Genomic DNA, 19,421 nt, shown 5'->3' on the forward strand with positions numbered 1-19,421 from the left:
CGAAATGTAACTGTAGTTGTGTTGAAATGTAATTGCAGTGTATATAAACTGATACTGAATAACAGTTTCATATTTGTGTTTTTATATTATCGAATGAAATTGTAGTTATATCGAAATGTAGATGTAGTTGTGTTGAAATGTAATTGCAGTGTATATAAACTGATACTGAATAAAGTTTCACATTTTTGTGTGTATATTGTGCAATGAAATTGTAGTCATATTGAAATGATATTGTAGTTGCATTGAATAGAAACTACAGTGTATTATAAAAGAAACTGTAATTGTATTGAAAGAAAACTGAATAACATGTTCACATATTTGAGTGTATAATATCGATTGAAACTGCAGTTATATCGAAAAAAAAACTACAATTGTGTTGAAATGTAACTGCAGTTGTGTATGAACTGAAAGTGTATGGCGCGGAGCGGAGACCGTTTCAGCCGCCTGTTTTTATTAATCAAAACAACGTCGTTTTGATGCATAGTCCACCGTTGAGGACCTCGGTCCACAATAAAATTTGCCGAACTCCATTACTTAATTATGATACCAATTAAATCTAGGCCGCTGGTCCATTATGTGGGCCGAACATTTCTTTGTGAAAATGGGAGGTCCATTAGCAACCCGACCCAAAGATCTGATCTGAACCGGAAAGTCCCCCGAGTCAACTTGCGAGGATCCCATAGTCCTATCTTCACTGCATAACCAATCTGAATTCGGTAGTTTCATTTCCATTAGCGCCACCGCTCCGTCGTTCTCCGCCGCGCCGTAGTTAACAACCATGGAGGAATATCCAGAAGAACTCCGCACCCCACCGGTTGCTCTAGTATCTCTAGTGGGGTGTCCGGATCTGCACGCAACGATCACGGCGCACCTCCACGCGGAGCAGCCGCCGATAAATGCGCTGGCACTGCCCGATTTCTCCAAGATCTCGATACTCGCCAAGTCTCCGAAGGATAATCCGGCCTCATCTCAGCCCGTCGGCGGCATATTAAAGAGAGATTGGCTTGCCAAGCACCGGACTAGAGTCCCTGCCGTCGTCGCTGCCCTATTTAACTACGATCACGTGACCGGAGACCCCGCTCAGTGGCTTCAGGTCTGCACCGATCTCGAAAACCTCAAGTACGATTCCTTGCTCCCTTTTCCGTCGCTACAGTACTTCACTGGTGATAGAGCAATGCTTGCCTTTTGTCTCCACGTGAAAGTCTGTACTTGTGTAATTGCGTTCGTATTAGAATACTCTGTTTTATTTTTGTGGCATTGGAATTACTTGTGATGATATGTGGAATGTGGACAGAGCTGTGATGCGAGGAAGGAACAGCAAATTGGTGGTGGTGGTTGTAGCTCAATCAAACGCCAAAGGCATGTTTGTTAGCGCTTTAGATTTCTTACATTTCTATGTATTTACATGTTCATGGTTGCCAGTAACTAGGAAACGGGAGTTTTGTAGAGATCCAAATGATTCTGAGCTGCTATTGCATCATTCATTTTATTCGGCCGATTTTGCTAACTTGGTATATCTCTCCAATTTAATGTGCATATATCTATCCATGGATATTCTGTTTGTTCTTGACAGTTTTGTTTGTGGTGTATACCCAAACATTCTTTTTACATTGAGAATATTGGTGTATGTTGGTTGAGGCTTCCTTTGTTTCAGAAGTTTGTGATTGGTTCTTTTGGTGGTTATGGGAATTATGACAGAGAAAAAGAATGAATGTGAGCAGAATTTTCACATGAATGCATATCCCAAATCTTTATGGAGTTGTTGATATAATGTTTATATATATATATATATATATATATATATTTATTTATTTATTTATTTATTTATATATGGGAAACATGACAAATATGCCCCTACGTTTAGCAAAAATGCAATTAAAGTTTTAAACTTCCAATTTCGTGTGGTTAGGTTCCAATCTTGACAGGCCAACTATCTCCTTCCTAGTGGAGGATAGGCATGCTAGAGGTCTGTCAAGTTAATATAAACAGACTGTTATCCTCTGGTCAAAATTGGAAATTACTTGTACAAAACTTGTCAATATTGGAATGTATTTGCACAAAATTGGGAGTTTAAAGCTATGATTGCACTTTTTTAGTTGAGGTACCCAATTGCACTTGCACTAAAAGTAGGAGCACATATTTGGCTCCTTTTCATTTACATATTCTTGTTTGGTTCAGAGGTTGATTGTATTACTCTTTGAGGTTTGTCGGTGGTTGTAAATTTAATAATGTGAGAAACCAAAATATATGCAGAATCTTCAACCGCACATATGTTGGTATGTTATTGCTTGCATTGGTCTTGTAGCTCTTCTTGTTGTAGTAAAAAAGTATTGGTAGAATTTGTGCAGCTGACTGATCAGTACTTGTGGTTAAACTAACCAAGTTAACTGATTAGTAGCTTACCCTTTTGTGAGAGGGACTTCCATATGGTTATTCTGTTTTTCTTTTTTTTTTTTTTGAAAACCACCATATCTTGTGCTGCATTCATAATATAGTCAATCTTTTACATGCAGATGAAGTTAGTGAAGATCGTATGATTGCCTTGAGAAAGCGTGCAGAATTAGACTCAAAACACCTTATCATATTTGTCCCAAATGAGCCTTCGGAGCTTAACCAGTCCTTGAACAGGCATGAATTCTGTTCAGTAATACATCTTTACTTAAATTGAATTTGCATATTTGTATCATACATCTTTACTTAAATTGAATTTGCATATTTGTATTATGCATTCATGCATGTTCATAACTTATGAATCTATTACAGGCTGGGGACCACATTTGCAGAACTGGCAAATGGATATTACAGAGATGAAGGGCGAAAAATTAAAGCACGCATTGAAAGGAGAAACTTAGAGTTAAATATCCGATACTGTTTCAAAGTAAGCTTTTCTCTTTTATTTGATTTGCTGCTGGAAATTTGTTGCAACTTGATTTTGCTAATTTTCATGCTTTTTCATTGACCAATTAATGATAATGAGCTTGCTTACTTTTAGGAGCTCAACCCATGTGTTTAGCCTTTGTTAGTGGGATTCTAACTAGTTGCTTTAAAAATAAAAAATAAAAAGAAGAAGAAGAAGCACCATTTGCTTATTTTTCCACGTCCCCTTTGCTTCTGTAGTTGTGATATTATCCTCTGTGAATTGCTAGGTCGCTGTATATGCAGAGTTTCGCAGAGATTGGGGTGAAGCTTTGAGGATGTATGATGATGCCTATCATGTGCTAAGAGAAGTAAATTCTCCTCCTTTTTCTTTGTTAAAAATTACAAGAAATTCTTTTGGTTTCTTCTGTACCCATTCTTATTCAAATACCTTCTCTTTCATATTAAAAGGTGTCCTTCATATAATACAGATGGTTGGTACTTCAACAAGATTGCCTCCAATTCAACGTTTAGTTGAGATCAAGAGTGTTGCTGAGCAACTGAATTTTAAGATTTCGACATTGTTACTGCATGGTGGAAAAGTTTTAGAAGCAATTGCCTGGTTTCGCCAGCATAATGCTTCCTACAGGAAGCTTGTTGGGGCACCAGAAGTTACCTTTCTTCACTGGGAGTGGTTGAGCAGGCAATTTTTAGTATTTGCAGAACTGCTAGAGACAAGCTCTGCCACTAATCAGAACTTATCCTCTGCAGTTTCAGACAATGCAGATAGGCCAACTATGTGGGAATTTCATTCAGCTTATTACTTCCAGGTTTTGGAACTCTTCTCGTAAACCCCTTTTATTGCAGCTCATTTATCTCCTTTGCGGAAACATAGGATGCTATCATGTTTATTGCTTCCATCATTTGCTATGCCTTAAATTTCTTCATGGTCCTCTCCCAATCCACCCTTCTGTCTTTTCCTCTTTTTAATTTTTCATAGAATTGTCCCAACCTTCTTACCTTAAAACTCTGGAACTCACTACTTATAAGCTAACCTGTCAATCAATGTTCATGTTCTCTCTTGAATTTAGACATATTTCAATTTGTAAATTGTGAGTGTATGTGTTCTGATTTGCTGTGCTATGGAAGTTCAATGGCCATCTATATTATGCTAAGTCTTAATATTTACTTTCAAACAGTTATCAGCTCAGTACTTGAAGGAAAAGAGTTTGTCTTTTGAACTTGCACTATCTATGTCAGAGCATTCTGATGAGATAGATAGCAGTGCAGAATCTGTGACGGCTTCCACTTATATTGGTCAGTTTGGGAGGCTTCTTGAGAATGGAGAAACACTTACTACGCAACCGTGAGTTTACTAGTTAAAGATACATTCAGGAATTCTTTTCCATATTCTTTTACCTTGATTCTAACCACTTCCCATCAACTATCATCTCAATCTGCTTTTGCAGCCTTACTGATGAAGAATATGTCCGTTATACTCTAGCAGAAGGGAAAAGATTCCAGGATTCCTATGAAATTATTGCTCTCCTTAAAAAGTCATCGGAAGCATACAAAAATATTAAAGCCCTCAGAATGGCATCCTATTGTGAATTCCAAATTGCTAGGGAGTATTTCACTATGGGTCAATTTGATAACGCAAAAGAGCTTCTAGACAGTGTCACACGTCTCTATCGACTGGAGGGCTGGGTTACCTTGTTATGGGATGCCCTATGTTATTTGCGAGAATGCTCAAGGAGGTGTGGAACAGTGAAAGATTTTGTAGAGTACTCACTTGAAATGGCTGCACTACCAGTATCAAGTAATGCTGCCTCTCAGTTGTTGAAAGATTGTGGCCCAACAGTGCCTGCAAGTCTTTCACAGAGAGAAATAATACACAACAAAGTCTTTGCAGTTGTCAGAGGGGAATCAGGAAGTGAATCTAGTGAAGAAAATGATAGACTGAGAGTATATGCTGATAAGCCTCTTTATCTTGAGATTGATCTAGTCAGTCCCCTCAGAGCAGTACTTCTTGCATCAGTTGCTTTTCATGAACAAATAATTAAGCCTGGTGCACCAACAATGATTACGCTGTCCCTTCTGTCACGATTACCCCTTAATGTTGAGGTTGAACAGTTAGAAATTCAATTTAATCAGTCAGAATGCAATTTTATCATTGTAAATGGTCAAAGGTCCCATTTAGCTTCAATCTCTCGGGTGCAACCTGGTCGCCGAGTTGAGACGGCTCCTACCTTGGAACTCATTACGAACAAATGGGTACGGCTGACATATGAGATAAAATCTGGTGAGTTGGTTGCGTTTTTAAATACTCTCCGAGTCTGCAAGTCAAAGTAAAGTGTCTTTAAAATTGTGCCTGTGTTTTTAGGTAAATTAATTTTCTTCCTACATGTGATCTGCGATCATGGGTACATAACTGAGTCTTCAATAATGAGATATAGTTTAGATGAGGAAGCATTTAAATTTTTTTCAACTTCTAACATAATAAATTCATGTTCATATTTGTAGGGTTGACTATCTTTGATATGAAAAGAGTGTTCATAATCAAATATCCATAGAACTTCTCTATTTAGAAAGAACTTCCAATATGTATTCAACCAAACATATTGAAAAGAAAATTTCAACAAGTTTATTACTAAAAAGCTCTTTTCAAAATAGATATTTTAGAGAAGTTGCAGCCAACCAGCAAGTTGAGATACCAACTTGTGATTGATGGTTAAACTAAATTACTAAAATCTAGTCTTGTCTATTGGTTAACCTTAAAATTTTTAGTACTCTACCATTTTTGAATAAAAATTCTGTAAGCTGACTTTCGAAAATGATACAGAGCAAAGCGGAAAACTGGAATGCATATATGTAATTGCTAGGCTGGGGCAGTATTTTACAATCTCTTGCAGAGCTGAAAGTCCTGCCTCGATGAATGATTTATCACTATGGAAGCATGAAGATAGAGTTGAAACTATACCAACCAAGGATCCTGGTTTAGCACTTTCTGGTCAGAAAGCTGTCCAGGTTGAAGAACCAGATCCACAAGTGGATCTAAAATTGGCTTCTTCTGGCCCAGCATTGGTTGGGGAGAGATTTATTGTTCCCGTGATTATTACTTCCAAGGGTCATGCAGTCCATTCTGGTGAATTGAAGATTAATTTGGTGGATACTAGAGGTAGTGGCTTGCTTAGTCCAAGGGAATCAGAATTATCTACTACAATAGATAATCTCCACGTGGAGCTTGTTGGCATATCTGGACAAGGTTGTGAAGATCAATCTGAAGCTAATTCTGAGAATACTCGGAAAATTCAACCCACTTTTGGATGGATCTCTATTCCCTTTTTAAATGAAGGAGACTCGTGGTCTTGTAAATTAGAAATTAGATGGAATCGCCCTAAGCCTATCATGCTTTATGTGTCACTGAGTTACTCTCCCCATGGCACAGAAAAGAGTACACAGAGAGTTAATGTACATAAAAGCTTGCAGATAGAAGGCAAGACTGCTATTGTAATGAGCCATCGCTTCATGTTACCTTTCCGACGGGAACCCCTTCTTCTATCAAAGACCAAGCCAGGTTCTGATCCTGATCAAACACCTACTCTGGCTTCAAATGAGACTAATATGCTCGTCGTTACTGCTAAGAACTCCACAGAGGTGCCTTTGCTCTTGATGTCGATGTCTATTGAGGCAGATGAAGATGGCCCGTCCCCTGTGCAAAGCAGGAAAGAAGATGCCATGGAACCTATGCCTCTTGTTGCTGGAGAAGAGTTCAAGAAAGTTTTCGCAGTCACTCCTGAGGCAACTCAGTCAAAATTGAGTATGGGAACAGTGTGCTTGAGATGGAGAAGAGATTCTGAAATTATTCCTGATGCTACAAAATACCAGGTTTCGACAAAATACAGCCTCCCAGATGTAAAAGTAGAGGTGCCTCCTTTGGTTGTGAGTATAGATTGTCCTCCTCATGCTATTCTTGGAAATGCATTTACGTGTTCCATCAGAATTAGCAACAGAACACCATTCCTCCAGGAGATTAAATACTCATTGGCAGATTCACAAACTTTTGTCCTGTCCGGTTCCCACAATGACACAATCTTTGTCCTCCCAAGATCTGATCATCTTCTCAGTCACAAACTTGTTCCGCTCGCCTCAGGATTTCAGCAGCTTCCTCGAGTTACTGTGACCTCAGTGAGACACTCAGCTCGCGTTCAACCTTCAGTTGCAGCTTCCACAGTTTTTGTATTCCCTTCGAGCCCTCACCTTAAGTCGAATAATGTGGTGGAGGCAAAAATGGAGTCTGTTGCAGCGGAATAGATTACTATAAAGTTTATGGAATGCAGTCTGAACAAGGTGATTGTGGGTACTTCTCCAGTTTTGTTAGTGTACACGAAGTTGTTAACGATACAAAATTGAATTACTCATGTACTGGCGTTAGAGATTCACATTCTTGTACCTCATCCATTTTTGTTTTAACTTCATTGATTATATAAGAGCATGAAAAAGTTTGCTTCATCATTCTGCTAAAAGTGAAGTCATAGCTCCGGTCAGGAGCCTTCTTAGGGTGGGATACCAAAGTGGGATGATTTTGTATGTTGAATAGAACAAGGAAAGCCATCCTCCTTGAAACCGTGTTCGAGAAGTCAACACACTCTCAAGGAGAGGGCGTGTTTGTCATATTATATACTGTATCTAATTCCTGCTAGCTCCCGGAGGTACAGGAGTTGGCACAGGAGAATCGTCATGAGAATCGAACCTAGTTTTTCCGAAATTGTCACTTGAGCTCACCTTGAGAGAGGCAGTGAGAGGAGAGGAGTCCTCTAGAAAGGGGAGTCCAAAGGAGAGTGGGCGTGGCAGCTATAAATGGGGAGACCAAAGTCAGTGGACAGTGAGGAAAAGGGGGGAAAAAAGAGGGAAAAGTAAGAGGAATCCTGCAGCAGCAAAATAAGGAAATGTGTCTTTTGTCCCCCACTAGTGTAAATAAGTATTAGGGATGGTAGACCATGAGGAAATAATGAAGTGAGTGTAGGCTTGATATAATAATATTTAAATAATAATACGGGTTGCGAAAAGTAACATGATTTTATAAAATTATAATAGTCATAAAATAATATTTATCTTAAATAGTTGTGGGTACATAAATATAATAATAAATCAATACAATTATGTATCATAATAAATAAAAAAAAATTTGATTATTTTTGTCAAAATCATGTTACACAAAATTTCTGTATATTACATTAATAATTGAAAGTGGTAGGCTCTTGGTCATGTCAATGGTTAATGTGTGCTCACACAGGTTGATAGATCAACGAATTAAGTAGCTCACGTGCTAATTAGGATATCATATCCCTAATATGGTATGAAAGAATGGGTGTTGTCCCCCTCCCTGTGTTGCTAGTTTGTTAGCTTTGCCTTAATGATATCGAATTTTTTACTGAGATGTGACAAACCATAAAGTAATTTCAAACTCCCTCCTAAGATCAAAACTTTCTTTTGGCAACTCTGTTCCTCTTCTTTGCCAACTCATGACCGGCTGAAATCGAGAATGGTCCAAGTCCTGGGTGTATGTCAGATTTGTACCTATGAAGAGGAAACCCCCTTGCACTTGTTTGTGAAATGCTCTCTTGCAAGGAACTGTTGGGATATTATTGAAGGGATTAACTATCTATCTTGTACCAGCTTTAGTGATTGGATTGAGTCCATTTTCTCATCAAAGACTAACCACGAACTCTGTGTTATTATTTCCACCTGTTGGAAAATTTGGGATGCTAGAAACGAAAAAATATGGAATCACTCTATCCTTTCGGCATCTTATATTTGCCATTATGCAAAAAATTTTTTGTCTGATTGGTCTTCTATTAATGATTCTAACAATACTACTGCCAGGATCTCAACTGATATCACCACTTGGTCCAGACCGCCGATGGGAGTTCTCAAACTCAATGTTGACGCGGCTTTTGATCGAAACAGTAACAGGATGGACTTTGGTTTCGTCATTCGTGATTCTTCAGGCGGGTTTGTTGCTGCGATACGTCTTCCCTGGAACAACATCTTCACACCACCTGAAGGGGAGGCCATGGGAGTTCGTGAAGCACTGAAGTGGATAAAAGACCTTAGAATTGACAATCTGCATGTTGAGAGCGACTGCCAGCAAGTTGTTAATGGCATTTCGCATTCCTTTGCTTCTATTTCTTATTTTGACCTTATTTTAGATGGTATTAGATACATAGCTTCAAGTTTCACTAACGTAAGCTTTTTGTTCGCTAAACGGTATGCGAACAAGGTTGCCTATTGTTTAGCTCGGGAAGCCTTGTCATTGTCTGATCGTATGGATTGTTTCTCTTGTCCGTTTCCTTCCATTGCTCATTTTTTGAGCTTGTACCTTAATTAATACTATCTTGTTGGAAAAGTGATTTGTTGTGCCCCGGAAAAGTGATTTGTTGTGCCCGTTGGCCTTTTAGCTCCTAACCAGTGATTGGTATTTTGTAGGAAATCTATAAACAGAGAATAGAGGCAAGGAGAATGGGAGAGCATTCTTATTCATGATCATTGTATCTTTACAAGTGGGAAAACCCCAATATATATAATGTACAAGTAATAATAACAATACTAAGTATGGTGACCGTTGCAACGGTTACACAAATAATGGCCACATAAATATATTTATCATAACACTCCCCCTTGGACATTATTCGTTCACGATCTTGCCTGGTTTAAAAATTTGCTAGGAAAACCCTGTGGGAAAAACCTAGACATAAAAAGAGTACAATGTATATGAATGGTATATTCAAATACTTTCATGCCTTGTTAAAAACTTCACTAGGAAAACCACGTGGGAAAAACCTAGTTAAAGAAAAGAGTACATGATATATATATTGTCTTGATTGCCTCATTAAAAACCTTACACTAAGAAAACCCAATGGGACAAAACTTAGTTAAGGGAAAGAGTACAACCATAACTTTTTGCCTTTAATCTTCAGGATTTGTAAAAGTTGGTGGTCTTCTAGACCAATAATTTATGTGTATGTTGTTGCTCCCCATGAAGACAACAACCTTCCTGATTGCCTCGTTAAAAACCTTAAATTAAGAAAAACCCAGTGGGAAAAACTTAGTTAAGGGAAAAAGAGTACAATCATAAGCCTTCAGGGCATAATCTTCAGGATTTCGAGGTTCGTCTATTTAAGTATTTATTTGCAACTTTCTCCTCGTTTATTATATCATACTCATGTCTCGTTAAAAATCACATTAGGAAAACCCAATGGGAAAAACTAGTGAGGAAAAAGAGTACATGGTATATAGGTTGCAAAAGAGTACAATTGTTGGTCCATTTAAGGACCCACCCAATCTTCAGGATTGATTTAAGTAAATGTAGTCCAACATCTCCCCCTGAAGATAACAATCTTCGATTTCTACATTGCTTAAAGTAGAATAATTGTTTCAAAAGGAGCGTAGAGGAGATGATATGGCAATCTTCAGGATTGTCACTATAAATTAATATTTTATACAATGTTTCTCGTGACTCATCTGGGTTTATGTGGGTTGAATATAGCCAATATTCTTTAACCATATCCACTTAAACCATGCTTTTATTATCCTCTCATAAGGTAGTGAAGGTAGAACATGCATAAACCAAGTGATCTATGAGAAACAAACATTGGTTTATCGCATATCTTTACTAGAGGATATTTGGAGCACTAGGAGTTATAAGTGATTTCATTATAAGGACAATGTCAGTCCTAATACGATCACGGAACTTCTGGTTCTTCCATAATGTTCCAATAATAATGAAGTAATGGACTTTAAGTCCCTGAATACCCTCAGTATCATTTTTGAGTCTAAACGGTTCATTATCTTCTTCAAGAGATATAACCGTTAGTTTGATAAGTCAATCATACATATCTATATGAAATCCTTCTAAAAATAGACTGATTTGTGTATAAATTCCTTTCAAGGAAATACTCGATCTGCAGGTCGAGGTGATAATTGGTTTACCAAGTCTTTTCATTTCTAAAATTCGTTTTTAGAGCTAATACCATTATGCTCTTTATGATTCAATAAGTACTACTGTATATTTTGATTTTTTTTTTTTAATTTTCCTACTTCGGGAGGAAATTACTTAGTTAATTGCTTTACTATTAAGTAAAGGCTTTGTATTTCGACAACAAACATGTTGTAATTATAAATCCATCAAGGATCAAATTTAGTAATACTATGTTCATTTACAATTCAATAAAGAACAGTAGTACTTATGGTACATATTNTGTTGTGCCCCGGAAAAGTGATTTGTTGTGCCCGTTGGCCTTTTAGCTCCTAACCAGTGATTGGTATTTTGTAGGAAATCTATAAACAGAGAATAGAGGCAAGGAGAATGGGAGAGCATTCTTATTCATGATCATTGTATCTTTACAAGTGGGAAAACCCCAATATATATAATGTACAAGTAATAATAACAATACTAAGTATGGTGACCGTTGCAACGGTTACACAAATAATGGCCACATAAATATATTTATCATAACACTCCCCCTTGGACATTATTCGTTCACGATCTTGCCTGGTTTAAAAATTTGCTAGGAAAACCCTGTGGGAAAAACCTAGACATAAAAAGAGTACAATGTATATGAATGGTATATTCAAATACTTTCATGCCTTGTTAAAAACTTCACTAGGAAAACCACGTGGGAAAAACCTAGTTAAAGAAAAGAGTACATGATATATATATTGTCTTGATTGCCTCATTAAAAACCTTACACTAAGAAAACCCAATGGGACAAAACTTAGTTAAGGGAAAGAGTACAACCATAACTTTTTGCCTTTAATCTTCAGGATTTGTAAAAGTTGGTGGTCTTCTAGACCAATAATTTATGTGTATGTTGTTGCTCCCCATGAAGACAACAACCTTCCTGATTGCCTCGTTAAAAACCTTAAATTAAGAAAAACCCAGTGGGAAAAACTTAGTTAAGGGAAAAAGAGTACAATCATAAGCCTTCAGGGCATAATCTTCAGGATTTCGAGGTTCGTCTATTTAAGTATTTATTTGCAACTTTCTCCTCGTTTATTATATCATACTCATGTCTCGTTAAAAATCACATTAGGAAAACCCAATGGGAAAAACTAGTGAGGAAAAAGAGTACATGGTATATAGGTTGCAAAAGAGTACAATTGTTGGTCCATTTAAGGACCCACCCAATCTTCAGGATTGATTTAAGTAAATGTAGTCCAACATCTCCCCCTGAAGATAACAATCTTCGATTTCTACATTGCTTAAAGTAGAATAATTGTTTCAAAAGGAGCGTAGAGGAGATGATATGGCAATCTTCAGGATTGTCACTATAAATTAATATTTTATACAATGTTTCTCGTGACTCATCTGGGTTTATGTGGGTTGAATATAGCCAATATTCTTTAACCATATCCACTTAAACCATGCTTTTATTATCCTCTCATAAGGTAGTGAAGGTAGAACATGCATAAACCAAGTGATCTATGAGAAACAAACATTGGTTTATCGCATATCTTTACTAGAGGATATTTGGAGCACTAGGAGTTATAAGTGATTTCATTATAAGGACAATGTCAGTCCTAATACGATCACGGAACTTCTGGTTCTTCCATAATGTTCCAATAATAATGAAGTAATGGACTTTAAGTCCCTGAATACCCTCAGTATCATTTTTGAGTCTAAACGGTTCATTATCTTCTTCAAGAGATATAACCGTTAGTTTGATAAGTCAATCATACATATCTATATGAAATCCTTCTAAAAATAGACTGATTTGTGTATAAATTCCTTTCAAGGAAATACTCGATCTGCAGGTCGAGGTGATAATTGGTTTACCAAGTCTTTTCATTTCTAAAATTCGTTTTTAGAGCTAATACCATTATGCTCTTTATGATTCAATAAGTACTACTGTATATTTTGATTTTTTTTTTTTAATTTTCCTACTTCGGGAGGAAATTACTTAGTTAATTGCTTTACTATTAAGTAAAGGCTTTGTATTTCGACAACAAACATGTTGTAATTATAAATCCATCAAGGATCAAATTTAGTAATACTATGTTCATTTACAATTCAATAAAGAACAGTAGTACTTATGGTACATTCATTTACAATTCAATAAAGAACAGTAGTACTTATGGTACATATTATCACAATTCAATAAAGAACAGTAGTACTTATGGTACATATTATCCCTTCTAAATGAGGGTAATAACTCCATTCGTAATCCTTTAACGAATTCATAATGAAACATAATTCTTTCTTCAAAAAGGAGAATTACTCAGTCAATTATGATCTGTGCTAAGGTCATATAAAGACCATACCGTCCAGTGACCTTATTGTCATATGGTCAAGACGTTTATTAGCTGCATATCTAAGTTTATTCTGCCATTTATCTTGTATAGCGGAACTTAATGTCATCGTACATGGGAGATTTGATCAAGGGTTTCTGCGTGAACCCATGTGTTACAAGCACTCGCTATTATACCACATCATCTCTTTCGTAAAAACAACCATTTGTAACCAACAGGGTTATCATTCAATGGTGTACATTTATCAAGAGAATTTAGCGAGTCGAACTATGCCTTTACTTGCTCCTTTAAATATTAAATAATGAGGATGCTTCTAGCACCTCACCTGGATCCAGTTTATTTAAATGAGCAACTATATAGGCGTGTCTTGTTGACAACTATATAATTTTCTCCCAAAATCATGAGAATTTTTAACCAGATCGTTGACATTTCCCAAATATTAAGATCTGATTGTTCCGCATCCCTAGTATTAAGTTTGTTGGTGCACCTTACTAGGGTTTTCGTCATCTGGACGAACGTCTTCAGGACATAATTCCTTTTAAGGCAAAAGTGACAATGTTTCTTTGCTAGCATTATGTTTCATATCTCTTAAACCGATAGATCTCCTTAGGGCGTCAAGGAGTATCGAGATATATATTATTTGGTCCAATTTGGGGATCATAAATGGGACCTTGTCACTCTTTTCTGATCAACATGATCAGTGTATATATATACATTATTGGTATATATTTGACAGATTATTTGCTAATATCGCAAATAGACTATCTACTGAACTTCTGGTTCAGTTTTACTAGTACGTGGATTATAATGAAGATCATTCCATTTCATGGGATTTCTCGGCATTTAAATTTGGGTATATCTTCCCCTAATGCCGTGAAACTGATCTTCAGTATGCAGTCAGCGTATCTATTGATTCCTTATCATGGGCTTTATGTAAATATATGGAGTTTTATAGCCTATAAAAGATACGCAAATTGTGGTAATATAGCAATTGGACTGCACACTAAGAATAGGAACGCAGAATGGGAAATGTTTACACGTACTAGGTTGATGGGGGATTGATACTGGTATGCACTTTGCTAGATTTGAAAATATATCAAGTATGATGTCCCCAAAATCATCAATACTTGGTTGGGTCTTACACGACATTTTGGCAAACCAAATGATACTCATAAGTATGGTATGATTTCTCAAGAGTGCCGAAATAGCTTTTAAGAAAATTAAAGCAATGAATNATTTACAATTCAATAAAGAACAGTAGTACTTATGGTACATATTATCCCTTCTAAATGAGGGTAATAACTCCATTCGTAATCCTTTAACGAATTCATAATGAAACATAATTCTTTCTTCAAAAAGGAGAATTACTCAGTCAATTATGATCTGTGCTAAGGTCATATAAAGACCATACCGTCCAGTGACCTTATTGTCATATGGTCAAGACGTTTATTAGCTGCATATCTAAGTTTATTCTGCCATTTATCTTGTATAGCGGAACTTAATGTCATCGTACATGGGAGATTTGATCAAGGGTTTCTGCGTGAACCCATGTGTTACAAGCACTCGCTATTATACCACATCATCTCTTTCGTAAAAACAACCATTTGTAACCAACAGGGTTATCATTCAATGGTGTACATTTATCAAGAGAATTTAGCGAGTCGAACTATGCCTTTACTTGCTCCTTTAAATATTAAATAATGAGGATGCTTCTAGCACCTCACCTGGATCCAGTTTATTTAAATGAGCAACTATATAGGCGTGTCTTGTTGACAACTATATAATTTTCTCCCAAAATCATGAGAATTTTTAACCAGATCGTTGACATTTCCCAAATATTAAGATCTGATTGTTCCGCATCCCTAGTATTAAGTTTGTTGGTGCACCTTACTAGGGTTTTCGTCATCTGGACGAACGTCTTCAGGACATAATTCCTTTTAAGGCAAAAGTGACAATGTTTCTTTGCTAGCATTATGTTTCATATCTCTTAAACCGATAGATCTCCTTAGGGCGTCAAGGAGTATCGAGATATATATTATTTGGTCCAATTTGGGGATCATAAATGGGACCTTGTCACTCTTTTCTGATCAACATGATCAGTGTATATATATACATTATTGGTATATATTTGACAGATTATTTGCTAATATCGCAAATAGACTATCTACTGAACTTCTGGTTCAGTTTTACTAGTACGTGGATTATAATGAAGATCATTCCATTTCATGGGATTTCTCGGCATTTAAATTTGGGTATATCTTCCCCTAATGCCGTGAAACTGATCTTCAGTATGCAGTCAGCGTATCTATTGATTCCTTATCATGGGCTTTATGTAAATATATGGAGTTTTATAGCCTATAAAAGATACGCAAATTGTGGTAATATAGCAATTGGACTGCACACTAAGAATAGGAACGCAGAATGGGAAATGTTTACACGTACTAGGTTGATGGGGGATTGATACTGGTATGCACTTTGCTAGATTTGAAAATATATCAAGTATGATGTCCCCAAAATCATCAATACTTGGTTGGGTCTTACACGACATTTTGGCAAACCAAATGATACTCATAAGTATGGTATGATTTCTCAAGAGTGCCGAAATAGCTTTTAAGAAAATGGTATGATTTCTCAAGAGTGCCGAAATAGCTTTTAAGAAAATTAAAGCAATTCTCAAGAGTGCCGAAATAGCTTTTAAGAAAATTAAAGCAATGAATGTCGTATAAGATGATGTGGATAATTTAGTTTGACTCAGATGCATACAATATTGAGAGAAAAAATATATTTTTAATTTCTTATTCCTCTTCTTATTACCAGAATGATCTTACTGATGATTATTCATATCGGGATGAACTATCACCATTGAGGGATAGTGATCTTCATAGATCATGCATTCGTTCAGAATATTTGCAACAGTATTACTATCGTAATTTATAGAGGAATAACCTATCATTTCTGGGGTAGATAGAACTGATAGGGTAAAAGTGAGGCTCGACCAGAGGGTAGATAGAACTGATAGGGTAAAAGTGAGGCTCGACCAGAGCTCTCAAAAAGGAACCTTAGAAAAAGTGAGGCTCGACCAGAGCTCTCAAAAAGGAACCTTAGAAAGATCATCCGGAAAGGACCATAAAAGGCTACCAGTATGCTCTGACCAACACATGCATGTTATGTAGGCAATGCAATGTAGTTGGTTTTAACAGGGTATTGTTCCTTTAGGTTTAGAGCTTTTGGGTAGAATTGTCTCATGACAAAAAAAAGAAGAAAATATTATAATTTTCATCTGTTGTTCATGCTCCAAGAATAAAGCATTGCATTATTTACCGTAATCACAGAGAGAATTGATTTTTGAGAAAATCGTAAGTGAGATTCCCGGATATCTCATGCTATTATTATGGCATGATTTGATATACTCTTATTATATCAAAGTATGATTTAATAAAATCTTATTAAATCAAAAAATATGATTCTTAATAATCTTTAAGATTAGGAAATAATGTGTTTATTGAATATTGAATATGTATAAATAGAGGACCCTTGCTACAGGAAGGGATATTATTTCTATTCCATCTTCACAAAAAATGGAGCTTCCAAAAGTTGGGGATAAAATCTCAAAAGGCCAGTTGCCTGGACCAGCAATTGCGTTAGCTGTTTAGGAGGCAATAGGCGAAGGGCGAAAAACTGGCTCAGAGAAGATCGTATTATCCCCCTTCAAGCAAGAAACGTCCATAAACGGTGACGTTTCAATTGATTACTCACCATTGTTTATAAATGGTGACGTTTCAATTGATTACTCACCATTGTCTATCCAAAAACAAGAGAAAAAGGAGCAGAAGTTTAAACATCAAGAAGATGATGGGAAGGTGAGCCGTCATCCTAATGAGAAGGTGAACCGTTATCCTAATGAGAAGGTTGAGGATAACTTTGCAATGGTGAAAGGCTACGGTGGATGGTTGGACGAATGAAGTCGCAATCCAACTTGAAGTTTATTATTTTTCTGTTTTGAATAATAAAAGATGTAAGTTGGATTTCCAACAAAAGGGTTTGATCATTGTTGTCCAAAAAATTCCCAATGGTTTATAAAACAATGATCTATGAGTTGGGCTATATAATAATAATATAAACTTTATTGGCTTTGTATAAAAGATTGAGTCCAAAGAAAAGAATATTGTGCTGCATGATTGGGCCTGGCCCAAAAACCATTGAAAAAAATAGGGAGCCATTTGATCTGGTTATTCTTTTAGATCAACCCTAGCAGATTCAGCAGCCATTCAAACTCCCAGAAAAACAGAACGAGAGAAAGAAATAAATGTGAGGGGTGGAGAGATAACGACGCCGGAGAAGGAGACCTTGTCGACCGAGAGCCGTCGGTCAGCGCGAGTGCCACCGCCGACGGTCGCCAGCGCCGCTGTAGGCCAAGCAGCGCCGTTTGCAACCACCACCGTCGAACGCGGTATATGCCGACGCCTGCACGCCTGTCGTCATCTCCACCGCCGCCGATGTCTCCCTTGCCAGAACGCCGTACAACCAACACCGTTAAACCACAAGTGGATCGAAGCTATTGCCGTTGTCACCACTTTTCATCGGAACGTAGCCAGCGGAAACGAAGCCATTGGCGACAACCAAGACGCCGATCAGGATAACGGCGGCGCCACCGTGAGTAGCGGCGATAGGCAAGTCAGAAAGCAGGTTCCGATAATTTTCTCAGTTAAAAAAAAAAACTTTTTTCACAAAGTTTTAATTTCTCCAAAAAACTCTGTTGTGATTTGGAATCTGGAATGATATATGAACATATATACATTCGAATTTTATTTTTATTTTAGAAAAAAAAATATACGATCTGAGAAATATATGTATACATGATCCATACTATTTATTATTTTAGGGAAGTATTTTTATATATTTCGAATAAAAGATCAGGCATCCAAGCAGATTCCAGAATTGCCGCCATCGAGTTCGATCGCGTAATGCTGTCGCGATCACAAAAACATGTGGAATACTAATATAAATATGTATTCTGAGAATTGATTTTAATTTCAGCCAGTATTTGAAATGTATTCTGAGAATTGATTTTAATTTCAGCCAGTATTTGAAAAATTTGTACAAGAAACAATATGTATATCCTCAGTATTTGAAAAATTTGTACAAGAAACAATATGTATATCCTCAGATACAGATGATGTATGCCAAAAAAAATATTTGCGATCCTCAGATACAGATGATGTATGCCAAAAAAAATATTTGCGAGAGAAAAGAAAATTGTGAGTAAGCATACTGTAAAATATATACATATACACTCGACGAATTCATGTGGATAATAAAAAATGCATAAGAAACTATATGCTAAGAATTCATATATGTATAACACCAGAAGGCATATAAGCTCATTATAAAAAACCACAGATTCAGAAAAACTTATAAAATTACCGTTCACCACGGTGTATTTGAGCGTGCTGATAACGTGTTGGAAAAGTGATTTGTTGTGCCCCGGAAAAGTGATTTGTTGTGCTCGTTGGCCTTTTAGCTCCTAACCGGTGATTGGTATTTTGCAGGAAATCTATAAACAGAGAATAGAGGCAAGGAGAATGGGAGAGCATTCTTATTCATGATCATTGTATCTTTACAAGTGGGAAAACCCCAATATATATAATGTACAAGTAATAATAACAATACTAAGTATGATGACCGTTACAACGGTTACACAAATAATGGCCACATAAATATATTTATTATAACATATCTTACCTTTTGCTTCAAAAATAAAGTAAGAGACGAAAATTGATTTTTTTTTTTTACAACATAGGAAAATCGAGTTTGGGAAATGCGTTTGGCATTAGAAATGCATTTTCCAAACTCAAATTACCTTTTATTTTTTATTTTTCCAAATACGCACATCATATTTTCTCAAATGCGTATGATGTGAGTATTTAAATAAATAAAAAAAAAGATAATTCGAATTTGGGAAATGCATTTCTAACGCCAAACGCATTTTCCAAACTCAGTTTTCCTATTTTGTCAAAAAAATTCTTATTTTTATCTCTTACTTTATGATTGATCACATTTCAATAAAAAAAAAACCCAACAATATTTGGGTTCCTTCCCAAAAAGAAAAAACTAACATTAGAGAAATACTTATTTAATTTCTTCTTTGATATCAACTAACAACATATCAAAAGAATGACTTATGGAGTGAGAATGAATACCATTCAAAACCTGCTGTAAATTAAGCATTCACTTCAAACGAGGAAAATGGTTTG

At 36.4% G+C, this 19,421-nt stretch overlaps 1 protein-coding gene across 1 annotated transcript; it reads left to right on the plus strand.

Annotated features, from left to right (window-relative positions):
• The first annotated feature begins 671 nt into the window (after positions 1-671).
• Positions 672-7,368, plus strand: LOC116012690 (trafficking protein particle complex subunit 11). Its single transcript, XM_031252329.1, has 9 exons — positions 672-1,119; positions 1,295-1,359; positions 2,514-2,628; positions 2,764-2,878; positions 3,147-3,227; positions 3,348-3,686; positions 4,056-4,222; positions 4,326-5,158; positions 5,699-7,368. Exons 1-9 carry the CDS (start codon positions 779-781, stop codon positions 7,168-7,170), a joined length of 3,528 nt encoding a protein of 1,175 aa, XP_031108189.1. The 5' UTR covers positions 672-778; the 3' UTR covers positions 7,171-7,368.
• Positions 7,369-19,421: the final 12,053 nt, after the last annotated feature.

The sequence above is a fragment of the Ipomoea triloba genome, chromosome 3 (assembly GCF_003576645.1).
Source record: "Ipomoea triloba cultivar NCNSP0323 chromosome 3, ASM357664v1".
Lineage (NCBI taxonomy): Eukaryota > Viridiplantae > Streptophyta > Magnoliopsida > Solanales > Convolvulaceae > Ipomoea > Ipomoea triloba.